General features: G+C 28.6%; 1 protein-coding gene across 2 annotated transcripts in view; it reads right to left on the reverse strand.

Annotated features, from left to right (window-relative positions):
* The window catches only part of ninaC (STKc_myosinIII_N_like and MYSc_Myo21 domain-containing protein ninaC), a 39190-nt gene extending 26844 nt beyond the window's left edge, over positions 1-12346 (reverse strand). Inside the window, exons 1-9 of one of the 2 annotated variants that reach the window (XM_089216644.1) lie at positions 12210-12346; positions 11864-12123; positions 7378-7547; positions 6541-6645; positions 5984-6093; positions 3876-4021; positions 3490-3637; positions 1130-1211; positions 744-842 (exon numbers count right to left, since the gene is read on the reverse strand). In XM_089216644.1, the coding sequence (XP_089072770.1) occupies positions 744-842; positions 1130-1211; positions 3490-3637; positions 3876-4021; positions 5984-6093; positions 6541-6645; positions 7378-7547; positions 11864-12008 (1005 nt within the window). In that variant the 5' untranslated portion in view covers positions 12009-12123; positions 12210-12346. Of the gene's footprint in view, positions 1-743; positions 843-1129; positions 1212-3489; positions 3638-3875; positions 4022-5983; positions 6094-6540; positions 6646-7377; positions 7548-11863 lie in introns of both variants that reach the window. The other variant, XM_089216643.1, reaches the window with a different exon arrangement.
* Between the last annotated feature and the right edge of the window lie 11267 nt (positions 12347-23613).

Genomic DNA, 23613 nt, shown 5'->3' on the forward strand with positions numbered 1-23613 from the left:
GATTAAAATTGTTAAAAATTGACCAGATAATGACAATGTCATACAAATATTGTAAATAAAATATACAAAATACTCATACCAAGCAATTATTTACATATTAATTTGTGAACTCTGACGATATTTTGTTGCTAATAATATCTGCCTACTTAAATATTATATTTGTATAAAGCACATTATTTTAATCGCCGAATTCAACTGATACGCTTATATTTTGTAACGATCACAATATGTTTTAATTGATACCAATTATAGCTGCAAATATTTAAATAATGTATCAAAATAAAAATGAAAAAATAATTCAAACATAATATTAAATACAATTAAATGATTGAACAACTAATAATGGATATATAACCACTAAACGTGATGAAAACGATAAGTAAAGTTCATTAACGATCGTTTTGAATGTCAATAATTCAGACACAAAGCCATGTATTTTCATATAAGGGAAAAATATGTTTTGGCTCCTTTTTACTTGATGTAGAATATGTAAATAATGTAAAATATTTGCGAACATTCGAATTCAAACATTCAAAGTTTTTCATTTCTCATCGTTAATTACTCAATCCAATTCCCGTCCAATTGTATTTTTTTTTAATCTCAATCTCAAAAAAAATACTGCTACAACTCATAATTAAATTAAAAAACAAAAATACCCAATTATATTGTTATACATTTTTGATAGTAATACCTACTTTTTTATCTATAAGTAATTTTAAATACTATACATTATTTATACTTGCTTTTAAGTATCCATTTTTTATGATTCTGACTTCTGGTTTTCGAATAGATGTCACGTCGTCAACAATTGATGACATCACTGACTTGACTTCTTGTTGTACCTAAAATCATAATAAGTTATTTTTTGTACTCAAACAATAATACATTATTATCTATATGAAAAATAAAATAATTTAAATTTTCAAAACATAATTAATCATAAACAATATGGTTCAATAAGGATATAATATAATGTTTTGTGTTCGTTAGAGCTAAGTTTAATATACATTTATAACATATGTCCGATCTCTGGTATAATATAAATTTTCTTTTAAACCTAACTATTTATTTTTATTTTAATGCATATTATATTATTTTTTGATCAATTATATGTGCAGCGTAAACTTACATTTTCTGGAACTTGCGTTATAAACGGATGTTCTAAAAGCTCTTCCATGTATGGACGGTGATCAGGATTTTTTTCCAAACACCTGATATAATTTTAAAAAACACCATTATCATAGAATTAATATAGTCCAATGATTTTAACTATGACGTAATTCCATAATATAATATCTGATTTTACTGCGAGACGTATTGTTGAATAATAGTATTCGCAGTTCCAATTTGTATTTTGAAATCAAGCATTGGTGTAGCCCGGGTAGGTATTGATTTCAAAAGTAGAATCTACATTTAATACTTTGTTATACTTACTCATAACCATTGTATGTTTGGGGATAAAACTTTATCGTGGATTAATATTATAGTGTAATAAAAATAATCAGAAAAACAAAAATAAGTATTTTCAATGCCATCGAGACTAAAAACTATATATATATATATATAGTTAGTTATATAAGAATTGAAATCACTATGAAGACTGCAAGAGATTATGCTTTAATTAGGTGCTACGATTCATTATGTAGTACTACAGTATATGATTTTCATATTGCATTAATCAGAATATGAATATTCGACTTTAAATAGTTAAAAAAAAGAAAAGAGAAAACACGATGAAAGTGACAATTTGTATAAAACTATAACTCTTATTGACAATATTTTACGGTACTCGGTGAAAAATAAGTATCTGTACTTGTAAACACACATCAAATGTTTTAAAACGTGGAATATTCTTTTGTTCGATTTAAACGAAAGTACTCATAAGTCATTTAAGCTAATTACAACGGCGTTCCCTTGATCAGATAATATCTGAATATCCTTTCTTTGGCTTCAAAGAGCATAACCACTTGTTACCGACGATATACCCTCCCCGGTTTTTCTTTTGTACCACTAGTCAATACGCCGAGAATATTAGGCATGTACTTGTTTTTCGATATTTTGTTTACAGTAAACCGCAATATACGGCCTATAAAAAAACTGCGTGGAACGAACTGTCCAACTAATTAGTTAGGTCATATCCATTGTTTCAGAACATAGTAAATATATTTTTTTCCTCAAAACACGTTTAATTTTTAATTTAATATTTAAAAAAACTATCTTATAATAGAGCACTAATGTAAGTGTTGGTGAATTATTAGGTTAACTTTATGCACATACTGTTTGATGCAGAAAATTGCATAGGACTCATAGAAGGTTGCCACATGTTGCAATTTTCGCTAGCACATAGCTGAAATGTTAGCTACTGTTGTGTATTGTTATTTTTAAAGTACGACAAGTTATTTTAAATAATCGTATATAAAAAACGATACCTATTGAACGGATTCGATGATTTTTCTGAGTTTTCCTTAGGTATTAGTACTCATGAATAAATACTTAAATAAACGGTTTTTGATAAATTTATGCAAATTTGTAAGCATTTATAGTATTATTATAGGTATCTGTAATGAATATTAGTTAATTTTGTGCTCATTTTAGATGAAATAATGACCATAATACTTCTTGAAATGCATTATTACATTGTAAAATTAAATTAAATTTCTATCCTAAAAAACGAATTAATAGAATAAAAATAGTAAAATTAAAACACATAAATTCGTAATTCTAAATCTATATAATATACTGAATTTAAATTTTAGAAATAATTATTTAAGCTACTTTAGGCTAATAACATCAGATGTTAAGCCTATTAACTTAATTTAAAAAAATATATATATTCGAGGTGGCTTGTTTTTACACACCAGCAGTTGCAATTCAATAAGTATGTATCTCTATGAAAAATTATCTGCAATTCCACGTAGTTCATTATTACTCGGTAATACGGCTTAATACTCAAATAATAATAGTTTTGATGGAATATTCCAAAAAAATTAAAATCTAATAATAATAAAATACCTAGTATGCTACATCAGTATTTTTTTTACGAATCCAACTGAATGTTAAGTAGCTTATACTATATAGGGAATATGATAACTATTATATATATATAAATTATATCTATCATATATAGTATGACTTTATAACGATTTTTATATTTTACTGTGTTACCGCCTAAGAAGTGTTTTAACTAAATTTTGAACAATATTTGTAGTGTTTCACTAACACGATACGTATCGCCGATATTAGACACGGTATTCCATTAAATTGTTAAAATTAATTTCCAGGTGGCCACCTGCCCCATCAGAGTACCTATATAATATATATATATATCAATTGTAATAATACACTACCTACATTATACAGTTTATGTAATATACAACTAATCGATCGTTTTCGTTTTTGTGGTTAATATTATGGTAACACAGCCGCGATATTAATAACAAATCGCATTGCACTCCTTACTCCTCCCACGCATTAACTGTAATAGCTTACTCGGCAATGAAGTCATTAAACAATTGTGACCAGTTCGACGGTTTTGATAGTCCTGGGGGCGGATTTCTAACAATCTGGAACAACGCCCTCGTTGGGTGGATGTCGAGGTACGGTGGCTTACCGTCGCCTAACTCAATAGCAGTAATTCCTAGAAAAATAAATAAATAACGTCAACTATTTCGTCATAAATTATTGTTTATTTTGTAAAATAAAATAATATTTTTCTTAAATTTGTTCAATGCGTCAAGGACAAAACTACAATATTGTTAAAAATATATTAATTGAAATATTATCTATTATACTGGCCAATTTTTACTAGGTAATTGATTATAATATTGCGAATTCATTTTTAAAATGTATTATTCATGACCTGCTAACAAACTTACCGACAGCCCACACGTCGATTTTCTGATCGTAATATGATGGTTCTTCGCTTGAGCTGTCTTTGTATTCAGCCAAAACTACTTCTGGTGCCATCCATGCAGGAGATCCGACTCCCGTTTTAGCTTTATATTCCGGACTCTGTAGTTCCCTTTATATAACAAAATACGTGAAACGTCAACACCGTTATGATCATATTGGTTTATAAATTTATATTATAATAATATTACAACTGTTAAATTGTTTTTATCTGTCTGAAAATAAAAATGAATGCTTAAAACGATTTGATGATTACAAAAAATTCATTATTTTACATTTAATATTATACATTTATACATATACTTATACTTATATTCCAGATTAAGGTTACTGTTTTAGAAAAATAAAATATTTGTTATATTTTATTACAGTTTTCACGGTAAAAACTCTATGAATAATAAGATAAGTGCGTATTATTGTAAGTGCGTTTTACTTATTGTTGACGTTTTTCAGAAAATTAAATTGTAAGCTTAATCATTTAAATGAAAAATATTTATTTATGATATCGATATGTATATAGTAGGAATTTTTCATAATTTTATGGCACACAAGAAAAAAATCAGTTAACCTAACGTTAGAAAAATGTGCTCCCAGATGAAGCTTCCTAATATTTTTGGATCTCTATGTTATCCCCTTCTCCAATTCCTACATTTTCTCGCTTTAGGTCCGTATAAAAACCCATCACGAAATCACTGCAGTACAACAGTCAATAATATATTACGTTTAACTTAAATCGACGAATCAAATGTTATAAGGCTATAATAATATGGCCGATTCGTTCGATTTAGTGGCGTCTCCTACCACTTGGATATTTATTTTTACTTTATTATGTATCACTATATAAAAATTTCTATATACCAACCCAATCGCGTTCATGACAATTGTTAGGGTGTATAATATTATTATGGTAGAGTAAGAAATAAATCGTGGTTTGCCATATTGAACTTGTATTAATTGAAATAACCATTTCCTCAATATTGTTTAGTATCACTAATTAAGTATTATTATTAATATAACGAGACAATAATAACACATTTAAAAAATTATAATTTGGTATTACGTAAGTCGTGGAAAATGTGTGTGGTAAAAAAAAATATCCAACTGTTATATCGTTTGCGTTTTCATTATTTTGATCTACAATTGACAATCGTGCAGATCGTAAAAACTCTTAAACTATTCGCAGCAGGGGGCTTCCAAACATAAATTATAATGAAATAAACTAATAAGTAATAAGTTTATGTATTATAGTTTGTAATTTATAACTTATAAGTCTATAACACTCGGACTTGGACACACGACAATATTTTGACGAAACGTCTTTGAAACATATATACCAGCCGTAGTGTCTTGTATACTACCTAGTATAAAAATCGTTTTCTTTTGTTTATATTATAATAATATATAACGGGAAAAGTAAGAAAACGGACGATGCACACAATCATTACACAATATCGGATTACAGCGGTCAAAGAAGGAAATTACTAGGAAAGTATAGAAAATAATGTGCTATTAAAATTATCATTTTCATCTTGCACAATGCTTTGCCCGATTGTGATATATTCATTCAAAATTCAATACAAGATAGTTTTTAATCAATTTTTTCGTGCGTATTACTGATTTGGACTCCGATGTGGATGTCGACTCATTGGGAGAAGCAAAATTTGCATTAACGTTTTTTCTCTAGCTATGAAGTTTGATGGAATAGAGCCAGGGGTGGCCATATACTAACCTTTATTTTGGGAGCCGCAAATTTATAAAACTATTTTGAAGTGAGCCAATTAGTTAAGATAGGTAGGCAGGTATGTTTATAAAACGAAAATATATTTTTGATTTTCTAACAAATAAAGGAACATTCATTTTTTGCAGTACACAGAGCATAATTGTTCAGGTAGTAATATAGCAGATATTCAGAATGGGATTTTACTTTTGAGGAGTGTTTTTTATATTATAATATGAATTAATTTTACTCTAAGCTTAGTTTCAACTTTCAAGAGTCACACGAGACTCACTCGGAAGCCGCATGCGTGTGTGTATGTGTGTATGAACAAGTATAATATTAGTATAACAACGTTACCTGGATTGACCGAAATCTACCAACTTCACTTCCCCATTCTTAGTCAACAGCACGTTCGAGCCTCGGATGTCTCTGTGAATCACGTGATTGTTGTGTAAAAAACACAAGGCCTGAAAAATTATAAATGGTGAAAATCGGTCTTTATTTTATTTAATTTTGTATTTTTTGAAAATAAAATAAAAGCAACTACTTATACAAAATGTTGTTAGAGCCACGTTCGTGACGTCGTTACGGATATAAAAAATTTAAATGCCACTAAACATTTAGTTGTGAAATAATTTTATACTTCTGTTTGATATATCGTAGTACCTACATGAAACTGTTTAAACGCTGAAAATTTGGATTTAAACGAATTAAAACACATTCGAATGGTGAAATATTTTTAAGTTTCCATTTTTAAGACAGTGAAATACACTCTTAGTTAAATATTTTTACCTAGCAGATTAGTATTTCAATTTCATTGAAATCGAAAAGTGTCTATAGTCAAAATATGATATTTGTCAACTGTTTTATTTTTATTTAGTATTGTTTTACTTATCAATGTTTAACGTACATACCTTGATCAGTTCTCTAAGTAAGTAACCGATATGTTCTTCTTTCATTTTTTTGTTTTGTAACAATAGACCATTGACCAAGTCCACGACAGTTCCTCCTTCACACATCTATAAATGACATCAGTGATTGAACGAGATTTATAGGCTTATAGTCTTAGGTGCGTTATAGGAATATATTTTTATTATTTACTAGTTTATTATTATACTTAAAGTTCTCGATATTTTAATAAAACACATTGAAAAGAGAACACAATGTACGTTTATATATAACACTTTAAATGCATAAGTTAACACTTAGTAATGGAATAAAATAACACTATAATGCATAAATGGATAATTTATGTATACGTAAACTGCAATGCAAATTTATTTTTCCATATAACGTGAAGCAAAAACCTGCAGTTTTTACTTTTGTTAGGTAGCTAAATTTTGGAATATATGTATACGATATAATCGTTTTAAAAAGTACTCATGTCAAAATGAAAATATGTTGTGACATATAATGTTCAAATATAGTTTGTTTTTTGTTACATTACCGATAACTATCCAAAAGATATCTTATTATGCATTCACAACTAATTAAAAATATAATAGTATAATTATTAAGTTAAGTTTAAATAATTTGAAGTGAAAGAAAACAAAACTATAAAATATATTTTAACATTATTATAATATAATAATATGTATAAAAATTATAAGATGGGTATCTATAAATTATGAAAATAGTATAACTGAAATAATAATATAAGTAAAGCTATTGTTATTAAGACATTAAGTACTTTAATTATGAATTTTACAATTAAAATTAATAGGAGTTATGTATATATATATGTATTATACCTCCATGACAAACCACAATTCAGCAGCATTATTGTTGGTGTAAGCGCCGTAAAAGTCGGGTATGTTTGGATGCGACGATAGATCTCTCAATATCCGATACTCTTCGTTGGTGTCTTTTTCGCTAGTCGAACATTCGTTGAGTTTTTGAATTTTGATCGCGACATTTTTTCCTGAATTATAAGGGTTAAGAATTTATGCAATTATTGTTTCATTAAAAACTCGTAGTATAAATATTGTGAGAAATTAATTAATTAATTAGGAGTTAAGATACGTATTTGGTTTAGCGGTTTAGGTACACATAAAATATTATAACAATTATGTATTTTGGGATAGACTTATGTAAAAATTCAAAATGTATACGCTATAATAGTACTACAACGATTGTAGTAAAGTTGTTTTTATTTTAGCTATTAAATTGGCGCACCTTGAGAACAAATATTCTTTTTTTAAACAAAAAAAATGGCAACTCATAATAATATTAAAATATAACTTTAAATAGCGAACATCAAACTATTAAAACATTATAGGTAGATACTTTGTTTTGGGTTTAACCTCTCCCATATCATAATTCATTAGTAAAATTGAAATTAAAACACATGTTTCAAATCGTAATGTAGGCGAGAACTTAGAATATTAATGGCTGAAAAGAAATATGCGATGAAAAAATTTTTACTCAAACAATGCGTAAGACAACTACTTGTTAATTTTTTTTCAATTAGTTACAAGTTTTGATGTTAATGTGTTAACTGTGTACACTTTTGATATTAATTCAATTTTAAAAATTCAAACTCTATTGCCGAACAATTACACTAGAACTAAGTCTACATTTCCAGCTCACGATTTTGGAACTTGTTATTGTAATAATCTGACTAATTTAACTGAAAGTAAAGCGATTTTGTAGTCTCGCACGCATTCTAAGCAGTATTATCCGAACTTAAGAAGTTTAACTAGAACTCTTAAGACTAAAAATCGTCTTCAGTTTATATTCGCATTAATTATCAGCTTCATGTCATGCGTATCTACAGTCTTCACGCATGATACGAGTGATTTACCGATTAAGTTTGTAGCATAAGTTTTATAACAATATATTATACAGGGTGTCCCGTGAGGATTTACCCATTGCAATATCTCACGAAATAATATAGATATCAAAATTCTGGTTTTGTTATAACTTATAAAACTCACAGGTATAAATTATTTTATTTTATTATTTCCAAAAAAAAAAAAAATAAAAAATAATGAAAGATGGCCGTTTTGCAGTAGAGTTTATTTTTCTGAAAATATTGACGTTTCAAAATTTTATTTTCATTAATTTTCCTGATTTTTGATATTTTTTCTAGTTTAAAAAAAAAAAAAAAAAAAATATGATTATATCTAGGCACACTGAAATTGTTAGGCTGGCAGTACGAGCACGCAATCTCACGGCATTTCACATGTTAACAATATGTTAAATAATTCGCAATTTTTCTCGAAACTAAAAAAAAAATTAAATCCAGGAAATTAACGAAAGTAAAATTTTGAAACGTCAATATTTTCAGAAAAATAAACTCTACAAAGTGGTTATGGTGAATTTTTTTGTGAATAATTAAATAAAAAAATATTAACTTTTCTAACTTTCTTACCAAAACATTAAAATATGAAATAATTGTAGTTCTTAATTCTTATCCCTGTGAGTCTTATTATAAAACCAAAATTTTGATATCTCCATTATTTCGGGAGATATCACAATGGGTAAATCCTCGCAGGACACTCATCTGTATATATTCTACTAAACCGAGTAACATATTATTAAATTATTATTTTTAAACATGATGAAATGAATAAGTAGCCAAGTAGGTATATAAAATGGTTTATAAAAAATATATTGTGTAAAACATAAAGCACGATCAACTCAATCGAGATATATGCGTTTTCATTTATAATTTTATACGCTTTAATAGATCTTTTAATATCTATTAAATTTATTGACATTACTTGTGATGATCATAAAATAATAAACAACAAGGACTGAGTATCGATCAAATGAAATGAAATCGATTTATTCCTCTCCTTAGGTGTGATGAATCCGGCAAACCGCAATAATAATAAAATATAATATACATTAATAATTTTCAGACGATTCGCCATGATTATAATGTTAACATCATCGTAATAATTCAAACAATTCAGATAGAAATAAAATTTATGAAATTTAAAAAACAATGTTATGAAAATTAAATTTCTGATTGGCCTTTGCGGTCATGAGTCCATGACTGACGTTTTATTCTCGAATAATATTTTTAAACTAATAATTAAAAATACATCGATCATAATAAAACTTCACTATAGGAAACGATTTAAGAATAATAAGACAAATTTATTTATAAAACGTTGGTGGGTGAAATGTATAATTATCGAGTTCTGTAGTGTTAATCGCCTAGAAAATAAACAAGCGTATAACTTTTCAAAGATTTGAATTATTAATTAAATTTTCGTTTTTTATTTAAAATTTTCAATTATATGTTTTGGTAGAAAAAAACGTATTCACTGTATAAATCATAATATGACAGCTAGAAGAAATAATTTATTTTAATATGTTTATTGTATTAAAGATGATGTGTGAAGCTTAAGCCATCATCAAGAAACATTATTAATTATTATGCCACCAAGGCTACAATAGAATCAATCTAGTAATATATAGTATTTATTATTTATTGCTGAGTACCTATATTACTTATTAAGTTTTTCCAAGTCTGTAAAGTAACTGTATTTGTTTTATTTATTTTTTTGATGCATGTTAACTCTAATACAACATATTATTATTAAATTATATTATAGTAAGACAATTCTATATTGCATCATTAATAACTATTATTGATAAAAAACAACACAACTCATAATTTACGAAAAAATATTTCGTGTTCGAATGTTTAGAACTATACATTTTTGGTTGTACTTTATAGATATAACACAGCAATCGCAAATTCAAATAAAAACGGAAATATGGGGAAAATACTTAATAAAAAATAATGTATGTAAATAATAAAATACACTCGACAACAGTGCAATTTCGCTAATTTGTTTATCGTTATGTGAGCGTTCATTGTTTTATAATTTAAAAAACTACCTATAAATTTTTATTAGCCACCGTGTCATCGGTACTAATAATGATATATAACTTAGACAATAATTCAAGGACATTAGAAGCTATATAAAATGAGTATAACGAATAATACAATTGTTCGATTGCGAATTGCATTGCTGGACAGCATAAATTCCAAAAAACTCGTTGACAATAAAAATAGAATGTGTAAACATTACACACGTGATGTATATCACTATAATACATCGTTATTCATAATATTACATATTATTAATATTGTTAGGCATGACTTATTCTCTCTTTAATACTTTTTATGGTAATTTAGTGTTTTATTCATATCAGCTTTAATTTTTTTATTGATTTCTGTTATATTTTTATTTTTTGATAATTATTGTTTTTGGAAAAGTCGAACGTGACCACTACATCTCAGTACCTAATTGCGATTTGACTTTCAAGGATTACACTAAATATAAAAATAAAGCCTTAAGAAGTCGCATATTATACACTACAACTATAAATTAACATATAAATTATATTATATATTTTTATTAATTAGGAACATATTATTTTTTTAGTAACGCTTTGAGCGAAACAATGTGAAAAAGAAATATTTTAACATTTCACGACTATAATAATTAATAATGTTAACGTATATTTAATTTACAAAAAGCACATTTTTTTCGTAAACGGGTTGATGGAGGAATCGCTAACCACAGAATCGTGTATATATATTTTTTTAGGGGGGGGGGGGGAGATTACACTAATTATTGGCTCGCGGGGCTCAAAATGGGCCGCTACGTTGAATTCAACACTCTGAGCCACCGTTCACCCTTTATTAGTAGTGGAAATCGCACTTAACTGTCCAAAACGAATCACTTCAACGTGTAAAAGCTATCCGTGGTTAATGCACAGGGGATAAATCTGTTACCCGCACCACATAATATAGACTAGTTGACCGACTATATAATATATTATGGTAGGTACAGTGAATTTACTATCGAAAAGCAAAACATTATTTGAGCCGTCGATGGATAATTGTAAGATTTTAATAAATTTCGTCGACCGGGAGAACATCAAAATCGTCTCAATACCTATACCTTGGGGTTTAATGAAATGAGCGAAATCGAGACGAAGGTTATTTAAAATTGAAATAATATGTATAGGATTGATATCGCGACGTCCGCACAAAAACTAAATGTTCGATTTCGTCGAGTAAACTGCATATCGCATAATATTTAGAATTTGGCAGAGGAATAAAATTATATATATGCAATATATGCAATATAAACGGTTTTAACACCTAACCTGTGTTATGAATTTATTACCATACAATAAAATATGGGTTCACCGTCCCCGGGTTCTTGTCCAAACAAAAATTTAAAAAAAAAGACCAAATCGTCTAACCCGATTCACTGTCGACGGCCGAGTAAACATTACTGAATATCCCCGAGCCAAGAATTTTTCCGAGCTCAAAACGGTTCCCGATGTCCGGCAAGTCGTTCACGTCCAGTCGGTCGGCGCCGAGTTTCATTGTGCGGCCGTCTTCCATGGCGCGACAGCGTAGATCCTGCGCCCGTCCTCTAGTTTCCGGTTCCGGTCTATTGACGAAAACTGCAAGTGTTGTGTGATGTGCGCGCGCGTTGTTCAACGAATCCTGGGGAAAACTGACAGAGACGAATTATTTTGTAATATTAATTTATTGTTGTTTAATGCACACGGGCACGGTGACCGGACCGCGTTCGGAGCTCACCCGGTGTGTTTAGTGTACGGCAGACGGACTACTGTTACGATATCGCGTATTGTATAGTTATGATGTTTAACGTTACAATATTGCTATGACATATTAAAATGTGCCGTGGTCTGATGCCGAACTAAAGCGTCCTCACGTCCTCCGGTCACTACTATATAATATGGTTTAAAAGCAGGGATTATACACGGAAACCGTACGAACGTTTTCGCCAACGTTGACATAATTCGATTATGGGTAGGTACGTATACTTATGTTCCGAACAACAACACCGCACCACGTATCTATAGTATCTTTTGACCCTCGTTTACATATATATATATATATATATCGAAGTAACAGCTAAACGTCAAGACTGTGTACGATTGCTGTATATAGGAAGTTAGAGGTAGGTAACCGATTCTTTGAAGACCTCTCGATATATTATTTTAATACGTATACTGGCGGCGACCGAATAATATGCGAGCTCTCGATGTCCGATGCACGCAATGCGCGTAATATTGTTAAATTATTGCGATGATATTATTATTATATCATATCACAGACAGTTATGAGGACATTTTCGACGGTATTACTGACCATCGCTCAAGGTAGAAATAATTAAATATCTACCTATAATGTACAGCGATTGAGCGGTAGAATAATTATTATAATACAGACGAATTCTATGAGATCCGATAAAAATATATGAAAATGAAAAACGTGAACAAGTTGTAGTGTGTCCATTAGTTTAGTGTACAGATGAGTGGGTAATTATACGCAGGTACTGAATTTTATATAATTATAATATTATAATACATTATTATATTAGTTATCAACTCAATTTTACTGCAAAGAGATTTTAATGTTGTATTTATGAAGTGTAATAGTCATAAAAAGGATTTCATAATTATTTTTACAATAGATTCTACAGATTTTACAAAGTGTGTTTATATTTCTTTATTTTTGTGACTGAACTCTGAATATACACTATTTTTCTACTAGAAAGAAATTATTTGATGATTGTATTAACAACTTTAACGAAGATTTATGGTATAAAATTAGATCTAGTTGGTACTTTAAAAAGATTAAAATTGAAAATCTTCGATTGCTACCTATTTTTTTAAATGATCAGGAAAAAAAATACAAATATTTGATTTAATTATAATTTTGTTGCGAAATAATTGTTTGATAATTTTGGTTACCTACCGAAATGTTAAAAGGTTAACGCTCATTTTTCTTTTATCAAACATACTCCGCGGCAGCTATGGCCATTGGATTGACATTATTTATATCAATTAATGTCAAAATGTCAACAACAATAAAACCTTTAAACGCTAAAAATAAGAGAATTAGAGAGTGGATGACTGCTGGCCGTCTCTGCTCGGTGCAAATTAAAAACAATTTTCTACAAACGTTAAAAAATACCCAGATAATTTTAGACTCGCTAAGTATTATAATAAATATAAAAATAAATTAACTACTGTGATTCGGACTGCAAAGACTAATTACAATAAAAATAAATTTCAGGAGGTTTCGTTTAATCCAAAACTCACTTGGAAGTTAATAAATGAGATCTTAGATAAGAATGATAATAAGAACGATGATGTTAAATGTATTAAATTAGATGATAAAACTTTCGATGTCAAAAATAAGCCACTCAACATTGCAAATATTTTTAACGATTTCTTTATAAATATTGGTAACAGCCTAACTTGGAATATTGAGGAGTCAACTTATAAGTTTGAGGAGAACATTACTCCTATATCTTTTAACAGTAGTTTCAATGAAAACCTTAAAGAAACTGATGTTCGATTAATTATAAATAAACTTAAAGATGATACTGCTGTGGCCAGGTTTGGGAACGGAAAATGCTTTATATAGCGCAACACAATTTATAAATAACGCTTTAGACAACAGTAAGAAAGTTTTAGTGGTTTTTCTTGATTAGTCCAAAGCATTTGATACATTTAATCATAAAAAATTAATTAAAATTTTACCTCATTTTGGTATTACTGTAAAAAACTTAAATTGGTCACAAGTTGTTTAGAAAACAGAAAGCAAACAGTTCGTATTACTGGCGTTGATCTATCTATAAACTGCGGTGTTCCTCAAGAAGTGTTTTAGGACCCCTCTTATTTATTTTGTACATTAATCAAATATGTAATTTGGATATTGACGGAATAACAGTAACATATGCAGATGACACTTGCTTACTCTATTGTGGAGATTTTTAGGGCGATGTTAGTACTAAAGCAATCAAGAATCCAAAATTGTTGTGGAATTTCTAAAACTTAGAAGTCTATCTATCAATTTAAAAAAAAACTATGTTTATGAACTTCTCGATAAATAATGTTAAAGATAATTTTGATGAACTTGTGTTACATTTCTGTGAAGATGGAACTTTGTGTAATGGCACAGTTTGTCAAAAATTATTTCGAGTATCTAGTACCCGATATCTAGGCTTAACGTTGACAATCACCTGAGATGGAATCTTCATGTGAATAACATAGTCATGCGTCTTTGAAGTCTAAATTACAGTTTCTATAAGCTACGTAAAATTATATCTGTTCATGACATGATAACTGTATATTTAGCTCTATATCAAGAAATTTCTCAATATGGTCTGTTAATTTGGGGAGGACTCTCGGATAACGCTCTAAAACCTTCATTGCGTCATCAACGTCAGATAGTGGGACATGCGTCTACAAAAAAGAAAATATGTTGGATCAACTAAGCATAACTTTAGGGAGCTCAATGTATTACCAGTTAACCTTTTATTCAAAAAAATTGCTATTTTGTGGGTGGTTAAACACCTAGATCAGTGGGTTGACAAAAATGTATTCAGTAAAAAAGAGCTCTTCGTTCATTTGATGCTAAAACATCACTTTTTTAAAAAATCAGTTGGCCAAAAATTTGTTGATTATCTTGGTCTTATTTATTTTAATTATATACCATTCTCTATAAAGAAAAATGTTAATATTAATTATAATTATAATAACGCTAAAAATTAATTGTTTAATGGCTGCGTGTATCGTTAAATGTACCTTAGATTTAACTTTATGATATTATGTTCTCTTTTTTTCTATTTTGTATAACTACGCAATAATTGTGTTTTAATTTATTTTTATTTTAAGCATATTATGTAACAATTGTAACTCTCTACCTTTGCCAGAAGCTGAGCGTACAGAAGATAGGTAAATCAAATTTATATATTAATGTTAATTATTATTTATTATACATTATGATACAATGTGTGATTGAAAGACTCATATTATATTAAAGATAGACAAATACCTAAATTGTATTTATTAGTTTTGAATCATAAATAAATTCAAGATATATTTTACGTTGCTTGGGCCATGGTTCAGTAACTCAGAAACCTGAGCTGACAGGCCTGCATCTTTTCTATCATTTTCATAGCTCCAGCATTCCAAAAGGATGTGTTTGACGGTTAAAGGCGTACCGCAGCTGATGCAAACTGGAAGATCTTCTGACTTCTCTGAATATGAGGTGTTGGTGGGTGACATGAGTGTGCACTATCTGGAGACGGGCGATGGCGGTCTGTTTCCTATAAAATCATTTTTTATCGTCTATAAAGTTTTGAAATTTGATTCAACAACATATTTTACATAAAAACAATATGGATGCCTAGCGTTTTTTTATTTATTTGTCGATTATCAATTATCGAAAATAATGATTATTACCTTCTTATGCACCTATTTTTACGCACGGATGAAACAAAAATGATTCGGCGAGTTTGTTGTCATTAGGTAATAGGTATATTGAAAAGGTATTTGTCAATAATATAGGTTCAACACGAGTAACATAATCCTACTGCAGTTATGTTATTTTTCTTCATATTGTTGTCGTTGAATCCAGTCTGATCTTTTAAGCAAATACAGAATGACTAGTAGTTGACTTAGGCGGTCTTTAGCTTTCATTTTGTTTGGCATGGTATTTCACATGTTTACGAGACTACGGCTAACCTTCTTGTCCACTTGTACCGACCACACTTGTCCGCGCCTACCACAACAGATTTTTTGATTTTTTTTCCTTCTCCTCTCGACCGAGTTATGTGTCAACAAAAGAAATAAAACAAAATCCATTCCACGCGCATTAAGAAACATAATATAGGTACCGACGACTTTTACTCAAACATACAAAACAAAGACGGACAATACGTATTGAGTTATGTCACGTTGTCGTATTTAATAACATATAGGTAGTATACCTACAATGACTGAGTCAATAAATGCCTTTCGATTTTTACAATAAGTATTTTTTACAAATATAAATTAATGGATTATTTAAATTTTATTTTTTTTATTGTTTCACATTAGTTTGGTAATGTTTTTTTCGAATAAATGAAACTTATATTTATTAAATATAAAATCTTTTCTATCCTGCATTTATTTATTTAATATTATTTATTTATTAACATCGCAGATATAAAGTTGTTTTTTCATATCTAAGAGTTTAGTTTAATTAAAAAGTTTGCAACTAGAACGTACTTTAAATTCTACAAATATGTTTAATGTTATAAACGCAAATATAATATTATAATAAAAAAGAGTAAGAAAATCCGGTATACATCATATTTGATGTATTTCAATTCACGACTATTCAAACACGACTTGACAAAAAATAAAAATTTAAAAAATAAATAATTTAAACAAACAGATAAGTTTCATTTACATAAGACAATTATAAATTTAAAAAAAAACCAAGAGACTTACAATTTTTGTCAGTGATGTAAGTTGAGTTTGACTGCTTATTTCGTGTTTAAGACGTTCACGAAAAAAAAAAACATAAATAATGACAAAAAATATTCTATTTTTCATCTTTTACTATCAGATTGGTTATGTTTATTAATTATGACTTATGGATTTTTCAATAAAATTAAGTATAATTTTACTTATAGCTTTAAATCTTGGGACTCGTAAAAAAATATCGATGAGAAATTATTTGAATTTTACTTGTAAATTATTCGGAATTCAACGGAATATTGTTGAAGTCTATAGTTTTATGTCCAGTAAACTAAGTTCAAAAATATGTATATATAGTACTGAGTGATATGGTAATTTAATTATACAGTGTTCCCTGTTTTCACGGTCGCACGGTATACTAATCTACCATTTGCTATAATACACGATCGATCAAAGTTTACAAATCACTTCTGAAACCTTAATTTAGAATAAAGCTTTAAATACTGATTTAATAATAAAATAATAAAATTGAAAGTCTTCGTTTAAGGATTAGTTAATCAAATGCCAAATGGATAATGAGAAAATGTAATATGAGTATAATATCATATTACGACATTCAATTTTGTGACTTTATTGTATAAATAAATGTAACGTGTTGCGAAAAAATTCACTATACAGGGTGTAACAGAAAGACCTGACCAAAAAAAAAATAAAAGTAATTACTCATTATAATTCATCGTATGACAATTTTTTGTTAATATGACATGATAAATAAATAATTTAAGAAATATATTCATGTCAACAAATTATCAAAAATCATATTTTTTTTAAAGTTAATTCGTTCCTAATTAATTTAACCAAAAAATATTGAATTTTAAAAAAAATTCTAAAAAATAAACTACTTGACTTAGATAAATCTTTTTACCATCAAAATAGTTTTTATAATCAGATTCACAAATAGGCTATTTTGAATTTATCCAACATTTTTTTTATTAAATTAATTTTTTTTTTTTCAGTACTAAAAAGTAAAACATAAAAAAATAATATTATACATCATGTAATCATCATGTAGTGCTATTTTCACTTAATGAATGAAAAAAAAAAATATTGATGTGAAAAAAAGTTAGTCCAAAAGTCAGTTCTATCTGTTACATCTTGTATATATTATATATGACACATATATTATACACTATCTTCACTATATTCACTATATTTTCAATCATTTATTTCACGGAATTATGTAGCGCCTATACTCTACTCGTTTACTCCCGTTATATATATATATTATAACTATATATATGATGCCTTAGTATAACTAACAATATAACAGTTCTCAGTTGTGATAATATTTAATGACATTATGATTCTTTTTATTATGATCAATGGGTTTATGATACTTGACCATTTTCCCGTTACCTGAACATAATAAATCGTTGTGTGAAATAAAATGCGGCGGTATACATAATATTATAAAATATGTACGTTGTATTCACTATATATATACTATAATATGTCACACACACAAACATACACATATATATAAATAACAAATACGTCATGATATTTTTGAAGGACAAGACTATTTCTGGATAATCCCTTTTTACAAAACAGGCGTATTATAATATATTGCCGCCTGTGTGTGTGTGTGTGTGTGTGTGTGTGTGTGGACTACCTAAAAGATATTTTAACGTTCGAATAAGACTTATTTGGATATAGGGTCAAAAAATACGTGACATACAAAGCATCCAATATTATATGTTGGGTATATTATAATAAATATAATATTATGAAGGTTTATTCCCAAAACACCCTTTTTTTTCTTTCACACCAAATTTATTAAAATTTTGATTTTTGTCATTCTTTAGTATACCTGCTTACGAAAAAGGGCAATGTTTCCAATTATTAAGATAGTATGTTTCCTATGCCATTTAAGCAGAGCCGTGCCAAAGTTGTGGCAAAAGTTGTAACATTTTAAAGAGCAGCAAATGTTTATGTATGTAGGTTAAATAGGAGTGCCAAATAATATTGTCATGAGGTGCCAATAAAAATTAACGTGAGACTATATTTAAGGCGTCTCCTCTAGAGACAAGAACTTATTTTCCTAAATGAGAATTAACGTTTTTATTTTAATTTTATAATAAGTTGATTTCTTTTTCTTAATATATAAATTAAAATCAAAATTCGTACAAGTAATTTTTGGCAGAGATATTAATATATCATGCAAATATTTAATATACACTATATGGACAATAGTCCTAGTAAATAGTTTTACAAAAATATAAGATAAATTGATTAAGTATAGAATATTGATTAATTAATATAATATTTAATTCATTATAGATCTCATATCTTCCAAACTCAATATCATCCTTAGTTCATAAAGTTGAATAATAACTTAAAAACTATGCATACATATTCTGACTTTGACACATAAAAATGTCAGTTGTAGTGTTGCTTGATAATTTACAAGAAAAAAGTAGTTAGTCTTGATCAGTGAAACTTTTTATATAGTGAAGAAATAGGATTTTGAAGTTGTGGCTTTCAAGTGTATTTGATAGTTATAAAAATCAGAATTAGAATAAATTAATTATTCAATGATCCAATGAGGGTGAGTATATTTTAAGAATTAGCCTATACCTACTATTATAATGAGACCATTATATTTTTTAACAAATAACATACGTATTAATTGAAACTTAAACATTAGGTAGCCTGTCGTGTTTTGAAACAATAATTGTATCAATGGAACAACCCATTATAATATTTTTGCAATGACTAATGGCATTATTAGATTATCTTATCACTATGATTATCTTGGAGAATTTTAATTCTAAAAAATTGCGTTAAAAATATATATTTTAATGTCAATATTTAAAAAACTAAAATGTTTAATGAATTAAACAATATCTTCACGACATCATTTTTAGACCTCCTTAAACAAATATTATTTTGTCTGCAATATAGATCACTGGCCACACAGTAGATCAGTAGAATATAACCTATACTCCTAAAATATACTTTGAACCAAAACCAAACTACAAAACTAAATCCAAATATTTTTAAACATGAATATGATATACCAGGTATACATGGTAGAATCGGTGAGTCTTAAGTTATAAATCATATTATTTTCATAATTTTCATTTTTTTTTTTAAATAATTTTATTTATGTTATAGTATGATTTTTTTTACCTAAAATTGTACAAACTATCCGTGGTTTTAATTTTTTCTAGGTCTTTGTACAATGTGTCCTACAACCAAGTATCGTTGGCCCTTAGGAGGCCACGGAGCACAAATTAAGAACCACTGGTCTATATTATTATCATGGCTTTGGACAAAATACGTTTCTTTCGTTGGTCATAATATTAAAACTTAATGCCTATTTCCTACCATATAGGCTATTATTGCAATCTAAACTGCTACTATACCGGATGGAATATATTTTATACATTTAAAATAATATTATAATCTAATATACAGTAAAATATTCTATAAAAGTTACGTGCATGATAATGATGATAGGTGTGTGAATTTTCTGGGTTTATATGATATACACTTGTGTATAAAAGCACATGCCTGACATAACTCGAAGTGCACATGTGCATAATATACTATATACAATCATACACATCAATATACATATAATGAGTATTATTATTATATTGTTATTTAGTATTATTCATTATAGTAGGCTTGCACAAAGAATGATTTTCCGTACAATCGAAACATATTTGAATGAAATAGTTTTATTCGATGGACGGACAATCGTCTATACGTTTCGTTAAACGGTAATACGCTAGCGTTGTTTTTACAGCGATTGTATGTATAATAAGTGCTATAGGTATTTAAATGCTAGTAACGACTAACGGCTCGGTTCTATATTATTCGAAAATATTTATTGGCATATAGAACGCCGTTCGAAGAATTCAGATGTGTACCCACAGTTGGTTTTACGCACCTATAACTAATAATAACATCATCCCTTGGTTTTCAAACATTTTCTCGTCGCACACCCGCCGGTGCCGTTTACGACCGTCGACTGTTCTCGCACAATAATTTTGTATCGTGTTTGACCACATCATAAATCAGCTCCGACCTATACGCAATCACGTGGCCTCCCCGTGACGTCTGCAAATCTCGACCGCCGAAATATATTATATTATATTATGCTCACATCAAGACCCACCATGTTTGATTTTAGAGATCTCTTGCATCGCATCTGAAAGTTAAAACGAAAAGTTGGTTTTTGGTGCATAACTTTTTTTTTCTAATATTGAAGGATGGGAAAGGGGTGAAATTGGGCTTCCGTTGTCATTGCAGACAAGTTCATACCGATGGTAGACCTACTAATTGTCCGACTAAAAAAATTGTTTTCTATTGCATTACCTTATAATTTATATTAATATTTAATTTATACGTACCTTATATATATATAAGTATAGGAGCCTGGTGTGTATTGTGGATGACCGCAGTCGCTAATATATGCTGTGGTCAAGCATGTTAGGCGTCACTAGCACCCGGATGGGTGACCCTGGCTTCTGACGATGAATCCTTGTAGCTTGAAGAGTGAAAAATTATATCTTTGTCGCATCAAAACCAGAAAACAGATTATGACGAGTTGAAAAACGAAAAATGGGTGATAAATGATTCTAGAGTGCACATATATACTGCAATACAATAATTATGTTGTAAGTCGTGCCAGTACTTTCAATTTGAATTTCTATTTTTTAGATACTAAATTTCTACAATCTGGTAATGGTGTTAAGTACCAACTATTGTCCTATGATTTTGCTGCCATGTAGTTATCTACATTTTATTAAAACACATATTTTCATAGTGGACTATCGCCTGTGGTTGCGTGACCACAACGATGAAGGAATGTTGCACGATGCGGTTATAATTCCATTATACCAATACTAATTTTAAATATATAGACAACACTTATTGCAATAAAATGTTTATTTTGTACACACTTCGCAAAAAGTTGTCCGCACATTAGTGTAGACGTATATTTGTATAGAAGTGTAAAAGAATGCATTTTCGTAACACAAGTACAACAGCTGACAAAAAATTGCATCCATTTTATGCACTCGAAATTTTAGCAGTCACACGTTCTGGTCGTTTTCATGAAATGGATTTCAATTTCACGGAAAGATCGTTTGAGCAATTTAGACGATTCGACACATTGTATCCAAACGATTTTATATCGGCCTATCTGACGTGTTGCTTACAAAATTGCTGGCGCGTTTAACATTGACAGACAAGAGATTGAATGGTTTTAGTTATAGCTACGTTCAGAAAATTCTTATAAATAGAGTAACGTCGTATTATACACGTATGTCGTTCAATGTATATATATGCATACGGTAAGGTTCAACCAACGAGTCGTTGTCTCGTTCTTGATGCCAGACAAAGACACGTATATAAGAATGCTGTTAGATCAGATCACTGAAGATAAAAATATATATCATATTTTATTTATCTTCCCTTTTCTCACGGGTGCGGTGTAAGATATATAACTCGAGGCTGGGAGATCTACTTCTTACTGTGACTAGTTGAAGTGCAGTTGGTCAAAAGCAAATCAACGTTGTTCAATTTAAACGTTAACTGTCTACGGAGTAAAGTTGTTTTTTTGTTGTGTTAATATTGAAAAAATTACTTAAGCTTTACTTTAAAATTGATATTTTTCCAAACCCATTAGATACATTCATAGAGTACAACAAGTTATACTTTTCAAAAGGTTTAGTTGAAAATCGTAATGTGAGAGAACATGAAGGTAAATAAACAGTCTAAACGTCTTGACGATAGGTTAGTAAACATTTTATTGTAATGTATATCGATACTTATTAAATATATCTAAACATTCTAAGCTTCTGCTGTATGGTCAATAATCAAATAAGCCTGCTAAAAATTTGTGATGGATATTTTCTTATAGAATTCTCAATGAGACGGATAGCTTTAATTTATGTTTCGTCATAAAAATGCAAATAATATACCCGGGCTATAAACGTTATAAATTATGTCTTTTATTTAATATCGTTTATCTAACAATATTTTTGTGAAAAACAAAATTTTATAGATATCATAGTCCAAGGTGTGGCATGGTTGAAAATAATATTAATGCGTTCTAAGTCGCAATACTCTTGATTGTTTCCGATATCAATTACACAGATAATTACTTCGCATCTTCCATTTAAGTAATATACATATACATAGGTATTAACCATGTATACATAAAAATAAAAATAATATATATATATATATCTATATTAATAACTAATAAAATATATTTTGTATTTAAATATTAAAACACTCCCATCCTCCTTTGTAAAATAATTCCGGATATTTGTTTGGATTAAACACCTACTTGAGGGTGCTTTTAAATTCCGTATTCATAACTTATGTATTTGAAAACCAATTAGATTTGATAAAAAAATAGGTACATGTGGCAGAGGCGCAAACTAATTCAAATTATGTGGGGGAGCCAAAACAATAGTATTCAATATCCACCTATTGGAAAAAAAATTTTCGCTACCCTCAAATAATATATATCTTCTAATAGCAACCTTACTATAAAAATAAAAATATATAAATTGAAATAATAAATATAAATTATAATAATTAATAATACAATTTATCAAATGAAAAATAGAATATATAATTTACATTGTGAGATAACAGTATCCGCCAAACATTTTTTTAAAGAATAACCATTACCC

Source organism: Diuraphis noxia, unplaced genomic scaffold, assembly GCF_037042655.1.
Source record: "Diuraphis noxia isolate RWA-SAM2 unplaced genomic scaffold, SU_Dnox_SAM2 contig0001, whole genome shotgun sequence".
NCBI classification, from domain to species: Eukaryota; Metazoa; Arthropoda; class Insecta; order Hemiptera; family Aphididae; genus Diuraphis; species Diuraphis noxia.